This window comes from Mustela nigripes, chromosome 15 (assembly GCF_022355385.1).
Source record: "Mustela nigripes isolate SB6536 chromosome 15, MUSNIG.SB6536, whole genome shotgun sequence".
Classification (NCBI taxonomy): domain Eukaryota; kingdom Metazoa; phylum Chordata; class Mammalia; order Carnivora; family Mustelidae; genus Mustela; species Mustela nigripes.
In genome coordinates, this window is record NC_081571.1 from 17,704,313 (window position 1) to 17,728,846 (window position 24,534).

Here is a 24,534-nt window from a genome sequence, read left to right on the forward strand (position 1 = left end):
ATAATTTTTTTAAAAAAGGAGGAATCTTAAATACATATTACTAAATGAAAGAAGCTGATCTGAAAAGGTTATATGTCGTATGACTGCATCTATATGACATTCTGGAAGAGGCAAAACTATGCAGACAATAAAAAGATTAGTGGTTGCCAGAGGTTGGGGGTGGATAGTGGGAAGGAACACGTGGAGCACAGAGGATTTTTAGGGCACTAAAAATACTCCTTATTATATTACAAGGATGGATATATGTTATTATACATTTTCCAAACACACAGAATGTACAACAAGAGTAAACCCTAAGGTAAACTATGGACTTTGGGTGATTATGATGAGTCAGTGTAGGTTCATTCTAGTAATGGAATGAATAGTGTTGATAATTGGAAGTCTATGCATGTGTAGAGGTAAGGAGTATATGAGAAATCTCTGCACCTTCCTTCCAATTTTGTTAAGAACCTAAAACTGCTCTAAAGAAAAGGTATTAATTAATTAATTAATTTAAAAAATTGTCCTGGACAGAAAATGAGAATACATTCTGGATTTTGTAAAAACTGTATTAGTCATTAAGTACCATGAGTCATTAAAAGCAAGATATTTGTAATTATCCATTTTAAAAATTATTATAAACATCAGAAATCCTCTAAAATTAAAAAATTTTACTATAGTAACTTCAACATTCATTCTAGATTTTGCTTCTTTATTTTACTGACTCCAAAATGAACTATTCTTTAAAAATGGTTTTATCAAGGGCACATATTCTCTCATCCCATCACTTATAATCCATTAGAAGACCCATAACTTAAGCTCTTTCCAAGGAGCTTGTTTTAGCTAATTATATAATCAATGGCCACATACTAGAAAACTATAGCCTGAAAAGACATACTAAAGCCATAGCTCAGTTGAAGATTCCACTGGAAATTAACCAAAAAGAAATTAGATACATAAAAATTAATTTTTCTCTTATCATACAGGGGTTGCTTTGTTTTGTTTCTGATGTTAATCAGTCCTTAATATTTCACCTACACTCGTGTCTTAATTTGCTTGGAACTTCCCAACAGTACATTGAAACAACAGGGTAAGAATAAGAAATTTCAGGATACTTTTACATACGTGAAATCAAACATTCTTAGTTAAAATTTTTTTAAGTCCTTTTCTTCTATCCTAAGTAAAAACAAAGCTGTTTTAGCTACCTATCTTTTAAGCAATGGTAATTGCTATACTATACTAAAGAACATATAAAAGCCACAAGTAAAAAAATCACTCTACTGAATGCTTACAAAAGAAAAATAAAATACAATTAATCACAGCTCCTAGATAATGCTGTACTTTTTTCAATGAAGGCAATTGCAATGAATGAATGAATGCAGCCTTCTGCATGCTTAAATACCAAGTGCCCCCTTGTGGACAACATTGTTATTAGATTTATATATAAAAAACGCGTTACTGGTTTTGTGTTCAGAGGCTACACACCTGTATCCAAACTGACATATGATCTTTGGGGAGAACACAAATCTGGTGATATCTGGGAAAGAATACATGAGGAAGAAGTATCAGATGGGTTCTACAGATCTACCACTAGCCAGATGGCTAGTAGGAATTCCTCTTCTTGCTTTGTTTCTATCACATTCTTGAGAATCCAAGATCTCTTGGATTTCACTATGTGGCTGATATATCACTTAAACACAAATGTATTTAGGGGTGTCAATAGTGCTTTAGGCTGACTACTATTAATGCCTGGTTATTAGGTTCTAACTGTATACTTATGAATTTTAAAACAAAATTTCTAAGAATGTTCTTAAGGTAGAAATGACAAGAATGAACCCACTGGAATCATGACCGGATACTGTAGTGAGGTAATAATAGCTCCTTGGGAGGTCCAAACTGGGCTGGATATTTTCAGGCCCCATGAAGCAGCATAACTAAAAGAAGAATCTGACTCACAATAAGGGAATCACATTCAGGAAAATGATATGGGGCATCAGGATGAATAAAAGAGCAGGGTGAGGGGCCTGGGTGCCTCACCCTGGTGAGGTGAGCCTGGATGGCTCAGTGGGTTAAAGCCTCTGCCTTCGGCTCAGGTCATGATCCCAGGGTCCTGGGATGGAGCCCCGAGTGGGGCTTCTGCTCAGCAGGGAGCCTGCTTCCCTTCCTCTCTCTCTGCCTGCCTCTCTGCCTATCTGTGGTTTCTGTCTGTCAAATAAATAAATAAAAATCATAAAAAAAAAAAAAGAGCAGAGCAATGATTAAGGACATCAGAAATCAGCAGGTAGAACATAAATGGACCAAAATAGAAAACGATATGAGGGGAGAGTCTTGTTTCTTTAAAGGCTCAAAGTGCATGATGAAGAGACTAGTCTGGCTGTTTGAAAGAATTTGTAAGACTTAAAACCATCTCTTCCTTCATGCTTTTCCTGCTAAGCAGGGCAAGGAGAGAGATTTTATGGTTTGTCCTAAGGAAAGCTGAAACATACTTCAGAAGGGAAGCTAGGTAAATATCCACAAGTTAATATTTCAATAAGTCGATTGACCAAAGGATTAACTTACAAAGAGGCCATTCACCTAGGATTCTAAATTTACCAATTTATCCAAATCTTGCTTTTAGGAGAGTCTTCCATGCATGTGAACTTATAACCAAAACATATTCTTTTTCCAAATACATTTTTCCATGATGATAATAAATGCTAAGCCATTTTCATTAAGTTTTAGTTTTTAACAAATCGAACACTCTTTAAAATGCTTAGGTTATAATCATAGGAATGTATTCAAAGATTTAGATTTCAGCAAGTTAATTTCCCATTGAGTTGATTTTCTACAAATTCATCAAGAATCTTTCAGAGAACATTTAATGTCAAACTCAATGTTTTCCTAAATAAAGTTTCTCTGTTTCCATACTTTCTCCGTCATGTCTCCCATCACCAGATAGCCTTATTGGCTTTGGGAGCAGGATCTTCTGTGCTATCTCTGTCTGACTGACAGAGTGTGTGTTCTGGTGAGAGGTTTCCCTTAAGGGATCAAGGTGTCTGTGTGTAATGAGAAACAAGGGAATGCACTGATTGGAAAAAGAAGCAGAGAGAAATAGAAGTGCTATGGTCTGAATGTCTGTGTCCTCCCCAAGTTCAAATGTTGATATCCTAATGACTCTTATGATGGTATTAGGAGGTGCGGACTTTGGGAGATGCTCAGGTCACGAGGGTAGAGGCCTCATGAATAGTATCAATGCTCTTATATGGGGCACCTGGGTGGCTCAGTGGGTTAAGGCCTCTGCCTTCAGCTCAGGTCATGATCCCAGGGTCCTGGAATGGAGCCCTGCATCAGGCTCTCTGCCTGCCTCTCTGCCTACTTGTGATCTCTGTCAAATAAATAAAATCTTAAAAAAAAAAAAAGACCCTTAAGAAGTCCTTAGTCCACTCCCATGATGTGAGGACACAATAAGAAGGAGCCATTTCTGAACCAGAAATCAAGTTGTTACCAAACACCATATCTGCTGGTACCGTGATCCTGGACTTCCAGACTCCAAAACTGTGAGAAATAAATTTCTATCATTTGTAAGACACCCATCTGTGGTTATTTTTTTTTTAATTTTATTTTTTTATAGCAGCCAAAACAGACTTTAAGTAAGGGGTCATCAATTTTCTGACTCCTAATGAATCAAGGAAGAGAACTTCCACCATGAAATAGAGTTGACCACAGGGATATGGTAGAAGTGTTTGATACAGTCTTTACAGTATCTTTTCACAAGAGAGGCTATCTTTCTCTGAGGGATAGAGATCCCCTAAATCTGTTGTTGTCGTTGTTATTTTATATATAATAGTGTTTTGCAATAAAACCTATTGAAATATATGCTAAAAAATACAAATGTCCAAGCCTTATCCCAGACCTACTAAATAAGGGTTTCTGGGCATAAGCCCAAGAATGTGCACTCTTGGTAAGTTATTCACATGATTCTTAGACAGTTTGAAAATTAAAGGACCACAACTCTACATATTGACAAGCAACTCGGGACAAGGCAGTGCTGGACAGTAAAGGAAAGTAGGGAACCAGAAGGGTCAAATACTGTTTTGTTTGCGGCACAGTGTCACAGGTACTAAGCTTGAGTGGGCCTAAATAAACTAACCAAAGAGAGAAGACATCAACTACCAATATGCTAATGGTGAACAGTAAAGCACTGATGATTACTCAAAACGTTGCTGGGGAACCACCTATGGGCCTGTCTACCAGGAGCCGTAAAGGTCTGATAAAGAGTTTAGCTGAATTCTCAGCTTCACTTTCTAACTGGAGATAAAAGAAGCCTAGAACGCCATTATCAGAACCTGAAAAATAGCTACTGCTTATCAGAGACAACATGGCCTAATTATCCTTAACTTGCAGTCATCTGGAATGGTTAAAACAGACTCTAGTCTTCCAGTGAATGACTATAGATCTTTGCTCAATATACCAGGAAATTCTAGAAGGTAGGCAGTAGGTTCTTCTGGTGAATGTAAATATGAGGGATTAGAAAATGTCCACCCAGTAACGCCAAGAGAAGTGAAAGTTCAGTGCGTTTTATTATATCCCTGAAGAAGCCCCTGCTTTCTGGGAGGGTACTAAAAAGGCACAGAATTCTTCTACACTTTTAAGAGGTACCAGAAGATTCACTACTTATAGAACGGCACAGCTGAGTAAGTGAAAATATATTGCCCGACTCACACTTGCCCTTATTTCCTTGAAATGGGTTAAGGTTAATTTCACAACAGACTTGTTCTAATGAGACTTGGAGCTCCCTCTAAAGTTCCCATTATTAAGGAAAGGGAGGAAGGGAACTAACACTTGATCAAGAGATATGCTGACTGTGTTAGGCACTATGCTATTTGCTTTATACATTTCTGTAATAACCTTTATGACAATCTTGCAAGAGTGCTTAATTAACTGCATTTTACAGATGAGGAAATTAAGCCTCAGAGAGATGAAATAATTTCCTTAGTACCTCATAGTCTGAATTTGAACCAGGACAGTCTAATTCTAAAAGCCAAGTTTCTGGGTAAAGTGGGTTACACCCACTCCGCTGTCTTGCCCCTTCTTTTTCCACTACACCACCTTTTCTTTCAATAGCCTACCTTCTAACTTGCTTCTAACCCGCTTACTGTCTTTCCCTTTGAATCAGTTATGTGCTGGAACTTCAGACCACGTTCTTTATGCTACTCTGCACCTGAAATTACTTGGAGAACATTCTTCTGCTGAGCATTCATTAAACCCTTCTCCTCCCTTGGCTTCTGTGATACCACTCTTTTCCCTGCTCCCTTTCTCAATAATTTTCCTTCTCAGTTACCTTTGCTCAATCACCTCCTCAGCTAACACCTTAAGTGTTCCATCCTTAACCCTTCTTTTCAGACTTCACATTTCTTTCCAAACAATCTCATACTTTCATGACTGCAGGTGACACCAATGACTCCATGATTCTCTATCCAGAGAGACAACTTTACATAGTCTACAACCATGTCCAGGTGCTTGCTGATCACTATCAGATATCTGTGTAATACGCACAAAACTAAAGTCATTTCGTAAACTCCCCCTGCTTCTGATCCTAAAGTGCTGTTCACTGTAATTGTTGTTCAAAGGAGAGTCCTTAATCTTTCTCCAATCTGCTCCCAGTCTCACCCGAGTGTCCATGCACTCACAAAATCTGCATTCTTATAAATACCTCTTCAATCTCTCACCTTGCCTAGATCATCATATACTACTGCCCAAGCTGAACAACTCACTTTCCCTTCCTTGGACTGCTACAGACGCGTCCTATCTGGTTTCCCTGCCTCAAATCCCACCCACCCTGGGAAAGCCTTTCTCCATGGGGGCAAAGGCTTTTAAACTGTATATTAAATACTTCAAAAGCTTCCCACCACATATAGAAAGGTTCACACACATATAAAATCCTTTGTTATCGAGGCCCTGCTTATGTTTCCAGTCTTATCTCTCATCACCTCTTTTATTTATTACAGACCTACTGAACTAACCACAGACCTGGGGTGTCTTTCGACTGATCCGGAGGGAGTCTATCATTATTTGAAAATGTGCATATCCCATGATCTAAAATCTCACTCCATGTACACTAGAGCAGTGGTTCTCAAACTCTGGTGTATATCTGAATTATCCGGAGGGTTAATAAAGAACTCAAAAGTGGCAAACTGGTTGAAGGATAGGGCTGGCCTTTGTATTTTTATGAAGATCCCTACGTGATTCTGTTACCTACCAACGTTGGAGGACCACTGCCCTAAAGCAAGGGCCAGCAAGCTATAGCCTGAAGACCAAATCCAGCCTCAGGCTGTTTCTATAAGCCAAGATTTGTTAAAATAAAACCTTACCCATTCATTTAGGTATTATCTATGGCTCCTTTTACACTCTAACAGCAGTATCAAATAGTTGCAGGAGAGATCAAATGGCCTGCAAAGTCAAAAGTATTAAGTATCTGGCCCTCTACAGAAAAATTAGCCAATTCTGGAGGAACACTTCATTATCAGGAGATGTGCGTAAGTATGTTCCCTGTGGCAATGTTTGTCACAGTGAGATTTTGAAAAATCCTCAATGTACTCAAATAGGGGAATAAATAAATAAAGATATCTCTCTGTGTGTATATATATACATATTCTACTATATACATAGTATATAAATAAAACATAGTAGTAAATAAAATTTATCAGATCTTTATGCCTTAACATGGAGAGGATAAAAAAGGATGATACATACAATATATTTTTACATGCATTTTTAGACACAATATCTGTCAAAAGGAATTTAAAAATAAATTAGAATGGTATATACCAAAGCCATGATCATACTTGCCGATAAAAGGGAAAGAGACAGAAAAGGGAATAAAAGGCTCCTGAACTCTATAGATAGTCCTCAAATCTATAGACTTCATTAAAACATTTGAAATAAAAAAGTGACAAAAATTAAAGATTTGCTAATACTAGAATATATTGTTTGCCATATTATCCTCTGTGGGTTTTATTTTATTCAAAATTAAAACCGCAAATAACCTAAAATATTCAACTATAGGGAAAAGGAATTGAACATTAATAATCCAATGCAATGAAATATAATGTAGCTCTTAAAAATACACATGAAGAAAATATAACATGAGAAATTATTGATTTAATCGTCCATGAAATAAGGTTAAAATTATATATATATATACTTTTTAAAGGGTTATCCTTTAAAAAGGTTGTTCCTTTTTGGGGTTCATTTATTTAATGGGTTGTATTTTTTAATCAATATAACATGCATGCAAAACTTTAAAAAAGAGGTCAACAGTAGATATATTTGACTTAATATTTATCTTTGTCTTTTGTTTTCCAAATAGTATTAAATGAATACATATTATTTTAAAATGAAATGATACTTAGGGCGCGTGGGTGACTCAGTTATCTAAGCGTCTGACTTTGGCTCAGGTCATGATCTCAGGCTCCTGGGATAGAGCCCCCGACAGTCAGGCTACCTGCTCAGTGGGAAGTCTGCTTCTCCCTCTTGCTCTGCCCCTGACCCTCCACCCAACTCAAATCCCCCCACCCCGACTTGTGTGAGCTCTCTCTCAAATAAATAAAATCTTTGGGAAAAAAAAAAAAAAAGAAAGAAAGAAATGAAATGGTACTCATTGAAAGTGACCTTGTGTGGCAAATAGAGCTAATTGCATAACAGATACTCATTCTACCCTTCTTCCTGCTACTTTACTCAGTAAAACACTAAATTGCGCAGCCTTTCTTGCAAATACCATATGGTATTTGCCATATGATGCAGTTCTAGCCAATGAGATGTAAGCGGAGACTCTGCGCGCAGCATATTGGGAAATGCTTTGAAACCAAACAAACTTGACTGGCCTTTACTTTGCCCTTTTCCCTTCACCTACTTCTTTCTATTGAAAGAGAAGGTGAAGCAGGTGAGAAAGTGAAGCAGCCACCTTAGGAGCAAGGCAAACAAAGGTCATTCATTAAAGAATGAGAGTGGAAAGTCAAGTCAGGAGCCTGGAGGAGCCGCTGTGCCAACCTGAACTGCATCCCTCTAACACTTCCTGTACATGAGAAAACAAAACCAAAGACCTTACTCCCTTTAAGCCTTTCTTTTACATGCAGCCATTTACTGATACGTCTTGCTAAAATTAAGTATTAATAAATTATACTGTTGAAAGGCACTATCCCCCCCAAACAATTTAAACCCTTTTCTCTAAATATCAACCTAATAGAAACCCCAAAATGTCGAGAAATATAATTCCCTGCCTCCAGATCTAAACCTCTTAGAGAACCACATTTTTTTCAAGAATATCACAAACTCATCAAAGGAAAAAAATTTTTTTGCCAACATGAGTATGTTACAGAGTCAGAGGTAGCAGTTAGAAAGCCAATCAATTGCTTCCTACATATGCTGTAAATCATCATAGCAGGTCCCACCAGCATTTGCTGCTATTCTGGCAATACCCAATTTCTTGAAGCTAGCACTGATGATGAGTTATCAAGAAACTTGGAGTCAGAATATTTTATGTTCTGTAGCTAGTATTATATTTTATATTCTATAGGTAGAATTAAAATTCTATCCATAGTTTAGTAAATACAAGGCTTAAAATGGCCCTTGCAGTAACTTCTAACCACCACAAGATGGAGATATGACTCCATGATTTTTTCCTGACTTTCCAAGACAGGAAAAAAGGTATTTCTGGGTTGAAAATAACAGAGGTGTACAAATTGGGTTATTTCTCCCCTGATTAATTATTTTTAAAAATATAATATTTTTCTGTATTTTTCACTAAACATCTGCACTTATTCAAAAAGCAATCTCTATAATGCTCTGGTCCTCAGGACCTCTGTGAATATAGCAGTCAGTTAAGTGCTCTACATTAAAGCTATTAAAAAACATGTTATTTCTGATAGGCTGTATAGAATGGCTTCTGTCATCGCACACACTAGTCAAATGGACATAGATATTTTTAAAAAGAGAATCGACCTCCACATTTCCAGACTGTGTGATTCTGAGCAAATCACTTAATTTTTTTAAGTTCAGTGTCACATGCATTAAAGGAAATAATATTAAATTTTATCTCATTGGATTATGTAGTCCTGCCAATTTAGCAGAGTATTGTATTGTATTTTCATTTTCATATAAAGTACCCTTGGTTGTTTTTTTTTTAATAAGATTTCCATGTTTTCCTGAATATTCTTGAAATTAAAATTCAGCAAGAGTTCTAAAGAAAAGCCTACTTCCAAGCATGCTCTAGACCTGGCATAAGCCATGCTTTAGGTCTTCTCTACATTTTAAAAAAATAAGCATTTAAACGAATGAGAAACAAATAAATGTGCTTTGTAAAGTATAAAACATATAAATTCAAGGAATTTTTCCAGAGGAAAGGCAGTCACTTGGCCAGTCCAAAGAAAAAGTAGGTTGATCAGTACAATAAGGTTTCTTTCATGTCATAGGGTAATTTTATGGGTTCTCTGTTGGATTTTATACATTGTGTATGTGAATGTGAATATATGTGTGTGTGCATATCTACATGTGTATATGTATATTCCAGAGGAAATGGAATGGATATGTTTTCAGATAGTTATGAAACATATTTTTGTATTTAATAGGCTCTTTTAGGTTACAGGAAGTAGACACACTCAGGTTGCACCTGGACTAACTATTGAGATTCTTTTTCTTCCATTTGGTATGTATCTGAAACTCTGCCCAGCTTTATTAAGGTAGAGATTAGGATTCCTTACTTCCTAGAAACAGTTCCACTGAACAAAATATTTTATTTGGAACTTGCCACAGTCTTCAAGCATTTTTTGGAAGCTGCCCCCAAAAAAAGTACAAATTTTTTCCCTTCTATTATTCTTTTTGTTTAACTAGCTTTTACTTACCACTGGCATTTGTTCATAAACACAGAAGACAATCTATCTACAACAAAACAAATATGAAAATATTAACAATATTTTATCACTTTTAATTCAACTTACAAAACATATATATATATGTTTTGTATATATATACATTATATATATATAGTTGTATATATATATATATATATATATATATATATATATATATATATATAGTTGCTTCTGTACCTGGAGAATTTCCATGGATTTTTTCCATTTTATCTTCCAGAGAAACAATTTGCTTTTCTAATTGATCATTCAGTTCAAGTTGTGTCTCATAACGAACTTTCCATTCACCACCTGATGGGAAAATGGGGTTAAATCAAGATCATCTTGTCACCTCTCATTTATCTACATTAATCAGCTCATTTAAATCTCCTTTAAAACAACATTAATCAGCCCAATCCTACTGTACTTTACTTTGTTAGCAATGTAGATGAACAAGAGTGAACTCATTTTTAAGTTTGCATTTCTCTGTTAGATAGGATCTTTGAGATTGCAGACAGTAAATTCACAGCGGATTACCACACAGTCAGACCTCACTAGGACTATTGTGATTCCTGGTTTTCTCATGCCCTAGTTCCTTTGTCTGTTAGTTCCTCACATACCCTTACAAGGAATTCCATTAAAGGGACTATCAGGAACGTGTTTCTTTCTTTGGAACTTGAAATATCCATACATAACAGCTTAAATAGTTCTAGCTTCCATCCAAAGTCATGTCCACTTTTTTTTTCCTTTGCAAACAAATTCTTAAGTCCTTTTAACAACTACCACTTACATGTTTGCTATGTAAAAAGTACACAATCACATATATAATCACATATATTAACTAACTAATCCTCATTTGAAAAAACTTTGTTACCTGTTCTACGGATGAGGAAACTGATGAAGTTCTAGAACCTAGGTGAGGTTCGGTGGGCTGAGGTCCGGAGCCGATGACCAAGAAAGAATTCTTGAGACATCTTTGGTGCAAAATGGTGGTTTATTAAAGCACGGGGACAGGACCCGTGGGCAGGAAGAGCTGCTGCCCCGGGTTGTGAGGGATGGCAGGTTATATACCTTGTTGTTGGGGGGAGGTGGTGAAGGGATGGGAGGTTTCAACAGAGTTTTCACATGTTAGGGAGGGCCTACAAGGTGCTGGGGGGGAGGCCTTACCCTTATGGCCTGATCAATGTCGTTAGGTCAGGCATTAACATCAAGATAATTGGGAGATTCTTGGTGGGGTGTTATGATCCTGCTGTCATTTACATTCCCTTCTACCTCAGCCTCCTCCAGTTTATGGTGGGGAGGGAGACATTAGGGCTTCAGGAACCGAGAGTTATTTGCCTCTGGAAATTGGTGCTATTGCTAAGGTAACCTCCCTGTTTAGGTCTCTAGGACATCTGTAGAGCAAGGGAGATTCCTGTTCTGCAGGATTGCGATCTCTGCAAGTTAACTATTTATCGTTTGATGGCACTCAGGGGTGCCTGAGGAATGCCACACATATTATGGAGGGGAGCGGGTGAAGAGGGGGTGCAAGGCGCCAGCTTCTGCTCTGTCCTCAGCCAGCCTCCTGCTCCCTCAATACTCTTAATTGCTATGCTAATACATGCAGCTGCCTATTCAGGCATATTCTCTTATCCTTAAGCAGGTTTCTTTCACCAAGCCCCTTGGATTATTAAGGCCAAAACAGTTTTCTAATTGCTAGAGGAGGGGAGAATACAGTCTAGAATTAAAACATCTTTGGTCAGCTTCAAGGCGCAAAGCCAATTTTTTTTTTTTTAATCTTGAAAATCATGGTTTATAGAGAGAAAAAAGGTGGCTTGCTTCTAAACTTTAAATGCTCGGGGCACCTGGATGGCTCAGTGGGTTAAAGCCTCTGCCTTCGGCTCAGGTCATGATCCCAGGGTCCTGGGATCGAGCCCGCAACAGGCTCTCTGCTCTCAGCAGGGAGCCTGCCTCCTCCTCTCTCTCTCTACCTGCCTCTCTGCCTGCTTGTGATCTCTGTCTGTCAAACTTAAAAAAAAAAAAAAGAAATGCTCTTTCCTTATATGAGACAATTTCTGCTCCATTATAGTTGACAGAGGAATCTAGGTAAAAAGAGTATTAGCACATACCACTGGCCTCAACCTCCTCAGCCCGGCCACACGTCTCCCTTAAACCCCTCACCTCTAGCAAATATAGTATTCCAAAAACAGAAGCAGGAACACCCTTCCAAACTGAAGTTGAAAGTCATTAATCCAAACGCTTTAGGAACAAGAAGGAAAGAGAAGCCTGAAAGATAACACTGAGTCCAAACAGATGCAATTATCTATATAACTGGCTAGCGAGTCTCTTGTAATTGGACCCCTTTCTCCCACCATGGGAATAGGGGCTTCAGAGCAAAATCAGAAGCTACCAAAAAATTTCAGAATGTAATTTATTTTTAGCACATCCGACAATAGTCTAGAAATGTTTGCTTCCACTTTAAAATATTATTGATCTATGGGGCGCCTAGGTGGCTCAGTGGGTTAAGCCTTTGGCGCAGGTCATGATCCCAGGGTCCTGGCTGGGATCGAGCCATACACTGGGCTCTCTGCTCAGCGGGGAGCCTGCTTCCTCCTCTCTCTCTCTCTGCCTGCCTCTCTGCCTACTTGTGATCTCTATTGCCAAATAAATAAATAAAATCTTAAAATTTAAAAAATAAAATATTGATCTAGAGATCCTCAAATATAAGCCTAGTAGTTAACCATCATGTATTAATATTAATAAGTGCCAGGTCCTGGTGGTAATGATGTCAATATTCACCTTCCCCAATATGATGAACTGACCTCAAATGTACGTACACACTCAAACGTGTAACTCCTTCAGTATATACAGACTGCTCCTGATTATAGGGCATAAGGACAAAGAGAAAGCATATGGACTGCTGAATTACAAGAGATAAATTTAAAATAGTAGTGCTTATAAAAAGGGAAAAAATAGACTTATGCTGCTGTGGGGTCACAGGGTGACTTTCATTGGCCCTTGTGGGGCTTTCGCCTTTGTGGGCCTCTTCCTCTATAAAAAAAAATATTGAAAATTCTACTTTACTACTATGTTGGTATAAAGACAAATATACTCCAGACTGAATCATATTCATTTTTTCTTCTGATGTGAAAATAAAATATCTCTTTGGCCTCTAAAAGTATCACATAAATCACATCAACTTCCTACTTACCAAGTATTTCCTTTTTCTAAAAAAAAAGACCACACTGATTATTTCTTTCCCTACCACATCTTGTTCTATGATAACCCAAGTACCAAAAATATTAAGATATATCATTTTTGTATAATTCTTTATTGGTCTTTAAAAGGCAATAATGTCTAAATTATATTTTTAATATGGAATAAGAGTGGCAGTTAAAAATAGCAAGTTTGTTTTTTTTTTTTTAATACACTTGGTACTAAGGGCACGTAAGAGACATCTGGAACAGCCAAATAAGAGATGTGATGCTACCTTTGAGACAGCCACAATACACTTGACGCCAAAAAAGATGATACCTGACCTTCAGCATAATAGCAGCCAACCTATAAAGGCCAACAATATACGTACAAACAAGCCATTATTTAAAATACAGACTATGAGGATAAAAATTTAACAGAAACATTAGTGTCCCTTGGTGGAAAAAATATCCTGAGCAATACTTCCATGAACCATTGCTCCTTCAGTCATTCTAAAAAACAAACAAACAAAAAAAGCACCAATTTTTTAAAAAGATTCATTTTGAGAGAGAGAGAGAGAGAGAGAGAGCGCGCCAGCGCGCACATGCCTGGGAGTGGGGTAAGGGGAGGGGCAGAGGGAGAAAGTCTCCAGCAGACTCCCGACTGAGCATGGAGCCTCATCCCAGCTGGATCTCTTAACCTTGAGGTAATGACCTGAGCCAACATCAAGATTATGAAGCTTAACTGACTGAGCCACCCAGGTACCCAAAACAAGCACCAATTTTTAAAGAAAAATCAAATTGCTTTGCATTATCAAAGAAGGATCTTGGCTAGGATCAGTGCAATGAAAAGCAAAATCAAACCAAAATTTGAAACACTGTAGAAATTTGATTCATGGCCAGTTTTATGAATTGATCTTGGAAGAGGAAGTTCATAAAGTAAGAGAAAATTAAATTATGGGGTGCGTGGGTGGCTCAGTCAGTTAAAGATCTGCCTTCAGTTCAGGTCATGATTCCAGGGTCCTGGGATCAATCCCCTCATTGTTGGGTTCCCTGCTCAACACAGGAGTCTACTTCTCCCTTTCCTCAACCCCTCCCCCTGCTTCTGTGCTTGCTCTCTAATAATTAAATAAAACTCTTAAAAAATTTTAAACTAAACTAAGTAAATAAATAAATAAACTAAAAAAACCAAAAGCATTTAAAAATAAAAAAAATTAAACTAGGTAGAGTTCTACCTTTTAGATACGGATTTTTATTTATTTATTTATTTATTTAGTCTAAGAGAGATAGCAGTGTTAACAAAAACAAAGCCCCACCAAGCAACAATGTCAAATAATACATTTTTAAGTATTAAAAACAACACAGTGGAATTGGTCGAAACTTGACTCTGCATAGACTTTAATAATTCAGTCATGTTTAGTTGTGCTGATCGCTGTATTTATAAGGATAACAGTGATGAAGTTATGTTAATTTGCAAAGACTTTGTAAAATAAGAAAATGTTAACAAGGAAAGGAAAAGGCCTAATATGTGGCATTGTACTGGGTATTAAGAATACAAAAATAAGACAGACACAGTCCTGCAGTCAATCAGCGTAGGACAGATGGTGGTGGGGGAAGACATACGGCCAGAACATTTGAGAAAACTTGGTTAAGTGGATGCTATGGAAAACACAAAAGGACATCCAGTCTGGAAGGTGGCAGAAGACACTGAGAGACAGGGAGGTCAAGATTGAAGAGGCTCAGGAAATGCTCTTGGGGGAAATGACATTTGTTCCAAGCCAGAAGAGGTGAGAAAAGATTTTGAAGCAGCAAGAGCAACACGAACAAATGAAAAAAACTCCTGTGGCAAAGGTGTCCCCAACAAAATTTTCAGATTTCATGAGGAAAAATACCCCCAAAGTAGGACTAGTTGAGTCATGTCTCTACCACTTATTAGCTTATTTTGTGATCTTGAGGAAGTTACCTTTTCTGTGCCTCAATATCTCATCTCTAAAATAAGGATAATTGAAGTTCCTATATTATAGGATATTGGGAGCAGTCATTAAAATATGTAAAATACTTAGAATAGAGCAGGGCACACAGCAAATTCTATAAAAGTTAGTTGATATTGTCATTATTTTCAACTTTTCCTTCTTCTTCTTCCTCTTTTTCTTCCCCTTCCTCCTCCTCCTCTTCCTGTTCTTCTTTTGCTTCTCTTCCTCCTCCTTCTCCTTCTTCTTCTTCATCACATCATCGTCATCAACACCAGCAGAAATTTACTGCAAAATTGTTCTCCAAAAGGGTAGCACTATATTGTTAGCAGTAATGTATGAAGTTACAATTTCACTTAAAACAAACAAACAAACTTTACTTCTTCAATAGCAACAAATTGCTTCAAGTTTCTTTGAAGAAAGAACAAACTGGATAACTTCTATATGCATAAACTGTCTCTGTTCTACTCATATTTATCTACTGGGAACTTTGTATTTTCTAATCAAATTGCAGAGGATATAGATGTAGTAAAAATATGGACCTTTTGTCCACCATGTTGACTACTAACATATTTACCATATATATTAGGGATTCCCTAATATAGGGAATATTCTCACACTTTTCACACCACTTTTTTTTTTTTTTTAATTTAAGGGAAGGTATTTGTCAAAATGAAACATATTTTCCTCAATGATCTATTGTCTTAAACTAAGAAAGGTCAACTTTAGCCATAAAAGGATAGATACTCATCAATATTTTCTTGTAATTAAAAAAATATTTAATCCTGTAATGCATCTGGAAGGTTTTAGAATTAAGGAAGCAGTGATGATCTAAAGGGATTTTTCTCTAAATGTTATACCAATTTTCCAAACAGAACTTATTGAATAATTCATCCCTTTTCCTTTAGCTCCTTTAAAGGTCTATGTGATGACACAAATTCCAATAAAACATTATCGATAATTGGCTCTTTGGCTCTACTTCTCCGCTCAGAAGCCTCTTCTCAAACTTGGGCAGGCAGGCCAAAGTTCTTATTTCGTGATGGTGGGAGAAAGGACCACATAGCAATTAGAAAGTTGTTGTGGACTGAATGTTTGTGTCCCCCTAAAATTCCTGTGTTGAAGACCTAACCCCCATGTGACTTTATTTGGAGATGGAACCTATGAGGAAGTGCTAAATGTTAAATGAGGTCAAAATGGCTGGTACCCTTATAAGAAGAGAAAGAGATACCAGAATCTGCTGTCTCTGCCATGTAAGAAAACAATGAGAAGGTGGCCATCTGCAAGACAGGAAGTGGGCCCTCACTGGGATCCAAATTGGCTTGATCTTAGACTTCCTAGCTTCTAGAACTATGAGGAAATAAATTTCTGTTGTTTAAGTCAATCAGTTTATGGTATATTATTATGGCAACCAGAGCAGACTAAAATAAGGATCATTTGGTACTTTCCTATTTCAATGTATGGTTCAGGTTTTGTTTGTGATAATCTATTTCCCACAAGTCTCATAAATGAAAATAGTTTTCTCCTTTTTTTCATAGGTAATTGGAAGATGATTGAAAAGATAGGAGTTTTTGAAAATTAACAATAGCTTGAATTTCACAGCATTACGATATGGTTTTAACAAACCAGAATCTCTTTCTCTTCTATCTGCTACTGGCTGAGTTGTGATCACTTCCCTCCTCCTCTCAAACTCATATGCTAAAGTCCTAACCCCAAAGACTCAGAATGTGATCCTAATTAGGGATATGGCCTTTAAAAGAGGTAATTAAGGAAAAAAATACTACTAATAAAAAATAAAAGAGGTAATTAGGGTAAAATGAATCATATAGATAGCCATAATCCAGTATAACTGGTTTTAGGAGAAGAGATTAGAACAGACATACAGAAGGAAGACCATGAGAAGACACAGGATGATGGCCATCTACAGATCAAGGAGAGAGGACATAAAAGAAACCAACCTTGCCAACATCTTGATCTTGGACTCAGCAAGGCATGTGCTTTGGCTACAAACTTTCCCAATTTCATTTTATTCCTGGGTTTCTTTCTAGTGTAAAATCTCTTATATTAAAAAAGGTGAGAATTCTGGTTAAACTGTTATTACTGCCTTATAGTTAACAGTCTTCTGCTGTCCTTCGTATAAGTTCTGAGTATTTTTTATCAAGGATATTATCAGATATTTTATAGTTTGGGCTGAAATTGGGAGCATAATCATTTAAAAACCCTATTTATTAACTGATTTTTGCTGGTGGTTTTTTTTCCCCCTTAAATAAGCATTTCTTCCATTACTGCATTCAACCACTTCCTAATTCTTTACTAATACAGTTTTTCAACTGATCTCTGGAAAATTCTGGATATCAAATTATAAAAGCTAAAAATTATAATAATTTTATCTCTTCCTATCTAAAATCTACAACTCTTATGTCTGTTCATATTTTATTACTTGACTGAAACTTTCAAAAATATTAAATTTTAATGGTGGCAGTTGACATCTCTGTGGTTTTTTTGGGGGGGGGGGTTGTTTTTTGTTTTTTGTTTTTTTTATCCCCAGGAATAGGAATGCCTCTAATGTTTCATCACTAAGTATTAGACCAGTTTAAGATAAATAGAAGTGTTCTTCTGTTAAAAAAAAAAAAAAAGGAACATAAATTGAATTTTATCAAAACATTTTTTAGCATTTACTGAGAGGAATTAGAAAACTATTTGATTTGTGAATATATTAGTTAATAGCCAAAGTGGCTTGTGGACAGAAACCTGCCTATAAATATTCGAAAGAGATCAAATGACAGGCCTTAGATTTAGATGTAAATTTTTGTGTTGTCAGTATACAGCTGGGATTTAGTAGCATATGATCAGAGGAGATCACCTAAGTAGTGGGTGCATGAGTTCAAGAAAGAACAAAACTATCATGCCTGTGCTGAGCAAATCCAGCCCATTTTTAACCCTAGATGAACAAATGTTCCAGAGCCTCCATAAATCAAGTTTCTCTTCTCTAGATGAAAAAATACTGAGAAACAAACAAGCATAAGCCATGGAACAAGAAGAGGCTAAGAGTGTGGGCTTTCATGCCGGAATGTCTAGATTCAAATGCAGATCACTCACTTCTGTAGCCTTGAGAGAGATACCTTAAGTCTCAGCCTTTTCATCTATAAAATGGGGTAATAATAAGTTTCAATTTTTAAAATACACTTAGAGCTCTACATAAATGCTGATTTTTCTCACTTTTTTGAAAAAACCACCTGAACATCCTTTCCTGTTGTCTTTTCACTGAGCTTTAAGATGAACTTCAGATTTAATCAAAACATAAACCACTTTTGTGCTCACCTCAGCAGCATATATACTAAAATATAAACCACTTTTTCTGCATATAGTTTCCTATGAACCATAAAGGGCTTCGAGAGGCCACTATAGAAATGTGAAGCCCTTGAAGTTTATTTACCATTTAGCCTAAAAATTAATAGTTATAAGCCAGATAGACTAAAGAAGTATAAGCAGGTCAGAGTGGAAACAGTAACCACTCTTGAAGAGTTCTGCTGCACATAGAGCAGTAAAAGATGACAGTAGAAGAGGAAATGTGGGGCCAAAGAAGCTTTGTCATTTGTTTTTTCAACAAAATAAATTCAGCCCATCTGTATGCTTTTGGAAAAGATCCAATGGAGCAGGGAAACAGCACAAAGAGAGAGAACAAACACTTGGAGTAATGTGCTTAGTAGGCAGAGTAGTTAGGATCTGTCACACAAGTGGAGGAGTTCTTAGATAAGAACATGCAGAAGAACGGGAGGGAAGGAAGAGGATGTGCAAAGATACAGGCAGGTGGGTAGCTTTCTTGGTAGAAACATGTGGAAATCTTCTGATTGTTTCTCTTTTCTCTTTGAAAGTAAGCTCATTAGCTGATAAGGAGATGGGGAGGGGGTGATGGAGATCTGGAGACAGTGGTAAGCATGAAAGAATCATCTATACAAGTGTACCCAGAATGGCCTCTTGTGCACTATTTCTTTTATAATATTAAAAGTAATAAATTGGGCACCTGGGTGGCTCAGTTGGGTAAGCGTCTGCCTTCAGCTCAGATCATGATCCCAGGGTCCTGAGATTAAGCCCCACATCCAGCTCCCTGTTCAGCAGGAAGTCTGCTTCTTCCTCTCCCTCTGCTGCTCTCCCTGCTTGTGATCTCTCTCTCAAATCAAGTCTTAAAAAAAGTAAAAATTTTATTTTATTATTATTATTTTTTAAAGATTTTATTTATTTGACAGAGAGACACTGAGAGAGAACATGAGAGGGGGAAGGTCAGAGGGAGAAGCAGACTCCTTGCTGAGCAGGGAGCCTGATGCGGAACTCGATCCCGGAATTCTGGGATCATGACCTGAGCCAAAAGCAGTCCTTAACCAACTGAGCCACCCAGGTGCCCTAAAAAGTTTATTTTAGAACATGTTTAGTATAGCCCTATTGGCTTCAGGATCAATACAAACTAATTAGCATCATATCAAAGACTATTCTTCATTTGTCTTCTTCATAAACCTTAATCTCATCTCCTGTCATATTTTCAGGACAGTCTCTATTCCATCTTTATCAATTACATAACAGTTCTCCTCAAATGGCATTATGTTTAATGCCCCTGTGACAGACTGTATTTTCCAAAGACGACTGAAATAATATATCCCATCTCCTATATTCTTCTGTACTGTCAACTTGATAAGTAGAGTTTCCTTCTACAGCCCCTTGAATCTGTGACTGTTTTGACCAATAGAATACAGTGGAATCGATATTGTACTGGTTCTGGGAGTAGCCCTTAACTGGACTGGCAGTTTCTATCACTTGTGCCTTTTGAAATGCTTGCTGTTGGGATACATTTTCTTGGAACCCAGGCACCATTTGTGAGAAGCAAAAGCTACAAGAGCCAGGAGTAGGTATCTCTGATAGGCAGTATTCTGCCAGACTCCCAGCCAACAGCCAGTAACAAATATTGGCTATGTGAGTAAGTCATTTGGGAATGTTCATCCCAATTCAACCTTCAGATAACTCTGATCCAGACATCTGACTGTAATCACATGAGACCCCAGTTACTAACTTCTCAGGTGAACCCAGTCAATCCACAAAATTGTGAGATAATTTGCTAAATCAAGCTCCAAAGTTATTAGGTGGTTTGCTCTGCAGCAATAGATAACTAGAACTATTCAATGCTGATGTGGTAGAGAGCAGTTGTCATAGCAATAGTGGTACTGGTGGATAGATGATTTAGGAAGAAATGATATGCTATATAATCTTAGCAAGTGACTTAAATTCCTAAAATCCATATTTCTATCAATGGGGATAATAATGACTTCACCTGGCATAGTTCCTGGCTTTATTTAAAGAAGGGGTATATATTTCTGGCCACTTCAGCTTAGAGTTTAGCTTTGGCCCATGGAGGAAATAACTTACTTGTCCATCATTTTACCTTTTCTTTTTATACGCACGTACCAGTTCCTCCCCGTAAGATTTACTGATAATACCATTTGTTGGGCTTACATTTTACTAATGGGCATGGTTATTGAATTGCATGCGTATCTGTGACTGTGACCTGCATTGCTGTGCATTTGACCTGTTTTGTCTGTAACTGGATAGATGAGAAAATTCCAGCTAGTCTTGCCAATGCAACTCTTTGGTAAGTGCACTCACAGTTCCCGGCAAAAGCCAGTTATATATATCCCAGATATAGATGTGGAGACATAGGAAGCTACTTCAGCCTTAGGACAAAGTAGTGTTCTCCAATCAAGCTTTAAAAGAGCATTGGGTACTTAAGAAAAATAGCATTTCATTTATCATATGATTACTAACTGTGTTTGTTCATGGCTTCCCCAACAGAAAAGTATAAATGGATTTAAGAACCAAAGTCCAGGGGTACTCCGGTGCCTCAGTTGATTAAGCCTCTGCCTTTATAGCTCAGGTCATGATGCCAGGGTCCTGGGATCGAGCCCCACATCAGACTTCCTGCTCAGTGGGAAGCCTGCTTCTCCCTCTCCTCCCCACTCATGCTCTCTTTGCTATCTCTGTCTTTCTCTCTCTCTCTCTCAAATAAATAAAATCTTAAAATAAAACAAAACTCTACCACCTTAACCTAAGAAACTCCTTTAGCATTCAGTTCAAACCCTGCCTCCTCTGGAAAGGCTGCCTTTATGTCTTCATCCAAGTTGTGTTAGGTTTCCTTAACTAAGTTTCCATTTCTCCTTACATCTCTTCTAATATTCACATTTTGTTTGATACTTTCTCCCTATAGTCAATGAACCTCTTCAAAATAGGGAAAGGTCTTCCATTCAAAGTGTTGACACATGGCAGGGTCTCGATATTTGTAGAATGAATTAATATCTTACATACATTATAAATTTTAAGTTTATATGGATATGTGGGTATCACCACACACCCTACCCTTATCATTCTTCTAAAGCAAATAGCCAAAACCTAGCTAAAGATTTTCAAGTTATAGCCAAATCCAGAAGTTAAGATACAAGGGGTATTACTTGCGTTAAATGGAAAATTTGTGGCATTTTATTACTTACCAAAAACAATAATGTATTGGTGTCATGTAATAAAGGTTTTACTAACTGTTGAATGAACATTTTGAATTTAAGTAGATGAATAATTATGCCTTAACAGGTTTGATACTGAAATATTAGTTTTAAAAGTCTCTATAATAAATTATTATTAATGCTGCCAAAAAGCAGTACTGAAACCTTGGTACTATTATTTCCTATGTATTTAATGCACTGTAAATATCTTGGCAAAATAAACAATAATTATATAAGAGCCACATATAAAAATATTTACTTATATACCTTCATCATCAGTATGGAGTTTGGCTTCCAGTTCTGCTATCTTGTGTCTTATTTCAAGCATTGATAGTTGCACTATATCCCTATTATTAAAAATATCTTGTTATGATCTAATTATAATGTATAAATAATAACATATAATAACACACCACTACTTTAGGAACAATTTATTATGAATCATCACTTATTGAAGGCATGGTTGAGGATCCGAAATCAGGCAAATGGAGACTTCTGATTACCAAGGTCCATACAGACCCGAATATGCACTAAAGCTCAGAAGCCCCCTGGTGACCTTTAGAAACCCTTTACTCTTAACTTAAATATGATCCCAAGAAGTTGTTATCTGGTTTCTCAAGGCCTAAAAAATTAACTAGGATGAGAGAATGGGATAGCTAGGGCAACAGGTAACTGAAAACCTGAAACAAAGAGTAAAAGGGGAACTAATAAAAAAATAAAATATAAAAAAATATATAAATATAAATAAAAATTTAAAAATTAAAAAAACCCAGTAATTTTAAAAAACCCACATACACACAAATAGCATTCCAGAAATTATCTATTTAGGACATCAGTACAATAGCACATTAATTATCAAAATATGGCAGAATCATTTATGCACTATGTACTTTTGATTGCCTATTATGTCAAGGCATTGTGATAAATGCTGAAAATACTACAGTGAGTACATGAACTGAACAATGACACTAACAGTGGCTAACATCCATCGAGTGCTTATTATAAACTGATGTTAAGTGCTTTACACACTTTTCATTCAATCCTGGCAACAACCACATGGGGCATAATGATTTGCACACCAATCTTAGAGTTGAGTGAACTGAAGCTTAGTGGTTCATTAACTAGCCCAAGATCATGTAGTTACTCAGTAGTAAGAGCTGCAATTTAAATTTATGCAGGATTCCTCTAAAGTGCTTGCTTTTTTTTTTTTTTTTAAAGATTTTTTATTTATTTATCAGAGAGAGAGGGGGGAGCGAGCGAGCACAGGCAGACAGAATGGCAGGCAGAGGCAGAGGGAGAAGCAGGCTCCCCGCCGAGCAAGGAGCCTGATGTGGGACTCGATCCCAGCACGCTGGGATCATGACCTGAGCCGAAGGCAGCTGCTCAACCAACTGAGCCACCCAGGCGTCCCTAAAGTGCTTGCTTTTATACTCTACTGACTCAGGGAACATTCCCAGAATGTAAGCATTCTCAGAATGCTTACCGCTTAATATTAGGCCAAGAAATAACCAAGCAATTAAACAAGTGTTGTTAGAGCTACAACAGAGGAAAGCACAGGAAGCTTTAGGGGCACAGAGGTGACTATAAATCTCATGGGGCCTGCTGGTGAGACTGTGGGTATCAAAAAAAACCCACTTAAAATGTCTCAAAGATTTAATAAAAACTATGATATGGAGTATTTTTAAAAAGTACACAGGAGGAGCATTATTTTTACAAAATGTCACCGTTTCATAATTTCTCCTCAAGGGATATTAAGACAAGCATAACTAAACAAAACCTTTGTTTTGAAAAAAGCTCAGAAAAGCTGAATTTAGCGGAACATGAAAATCAAAGACATATTTCAGCATTACAGTATATGCACACCATACACTCCATCTGACTTGATGCTAAAGACAGAAGATCCTACCTCATAATCTGCCTATTTTTATTTTATTTTATTGCCAAGCAGTCAAAGAGGCAAATGAATCTTTCCTACAAAACAGTTTCTACAAGTCGCCGGACTGCCGGGGTATTAATCACATTGCTGGCGTCACATCGACCTCAGTGGCTCCAGCTTTCAACAGCAGGGCACACACATGGGCATCTCCTCAGGAGGCGTGTACCTGAACCAGACACCCGCGTGGTAGCCCGCGCGCCGCCCTCCAACTCACTTCAAATGGATTTCTTCCAGTAACTCCATTATAAGGCGGTAGGTGCTCACACCGTCGAAGTTATCGCCTCTCCCTTCGTCCATACTGTGGGATCAGAAACGCCCCTATGCCCTTCGCCTTTTACAGCTAAGACCACAAGACCTGAAGGGACATCCAGAACCTGGGAGGGCGGGTATTGTCAGGAGCTGCGGTCATGGTGTACTCACAGTCGCCGGCTCCCGGGCGCCTCGCAGTGACGTCACAGGGCATCGCCCCGGGGGCGGAGGATGGCTTGCAGACCTAGTGCAGGAATGGGACAGTTTCCGCCGCCACCGAGTGTAGCTAAAACGGAAAAAGGTCTCATTGTCCTGGAAAGACGGTGTCAGAAAAGCGCCTCTCAAGGCCCAAAAGCTGGGGCCCCATTCCTTTTTCCAGGTGGAAGGAGGATGTTTACCAGCTGCATGGCTGACTGTAAGGGAGTAGGGACTGTTGGTCTTGGTGCTTTTTTTTTTTTTTTTTTTTAAAAACACTGACCCAGGCCTGATGTTTACTTTACTCATATCCCTTGTTAGGGAAATGCGGAATCCAAGAATGGCAGTGCCTTTCTTCAAGTTTACTGCATACTACAGGCTCTGGTTCGGAGTGCCTGAGGAGCAGACTTTGAGAAGGCAGGGCCTGAACTCTGAGTTGCCAGTACAGATTATTCTTTGTTTTGCCAAATCTGCGGACTGTCCGTGTACAACTGCTTGAAGTTTCATGCTTATATTTGTAATCACAAATTTTGCATTCTGCTCCTGACATGTCTGTGCTTTAGTATTATCCCTGGCTCCCATCCATCTTTGAGTAGAAAGATGGGCTGCCTT

The 24,534-nt window shown here is 37.6% G+C and overlaps 1 protein-coding gene across 1 annotated transcript in view; it reads right to left on the reverse strand.

Annotated features, from left to right (window-relative positions):
- CCDC169 (coiled-coil domain containing 169) overlaps positions 1 to 23,924 on the reverse strand; it is a 49,709-nt gene extending 25,785 nt beyond the window's left edge. Inside the window, 5 exon segments of the mRNA XM_059377708.1 lie at positions 9,858 to 9,880; positions 9,883 to 9,894; positions 10,065 to 10,175; positions 21,810 to 21,889; positions 23,693 to 23,924. Coding sequence (XP_059233691.1) covers positions 9,858 to 9,880; positions 9,883 to 9,894; positions 10,065 to 10,175; positions 21,810 to 21,889; positions 23,693 to 23,775 — 309 coding nt within the window. The 5' untranslated portion in view covers positions 23,776 to 23,924.
- Positions 23,925 to 24,534: the final 610 nt, after the last annotated feature.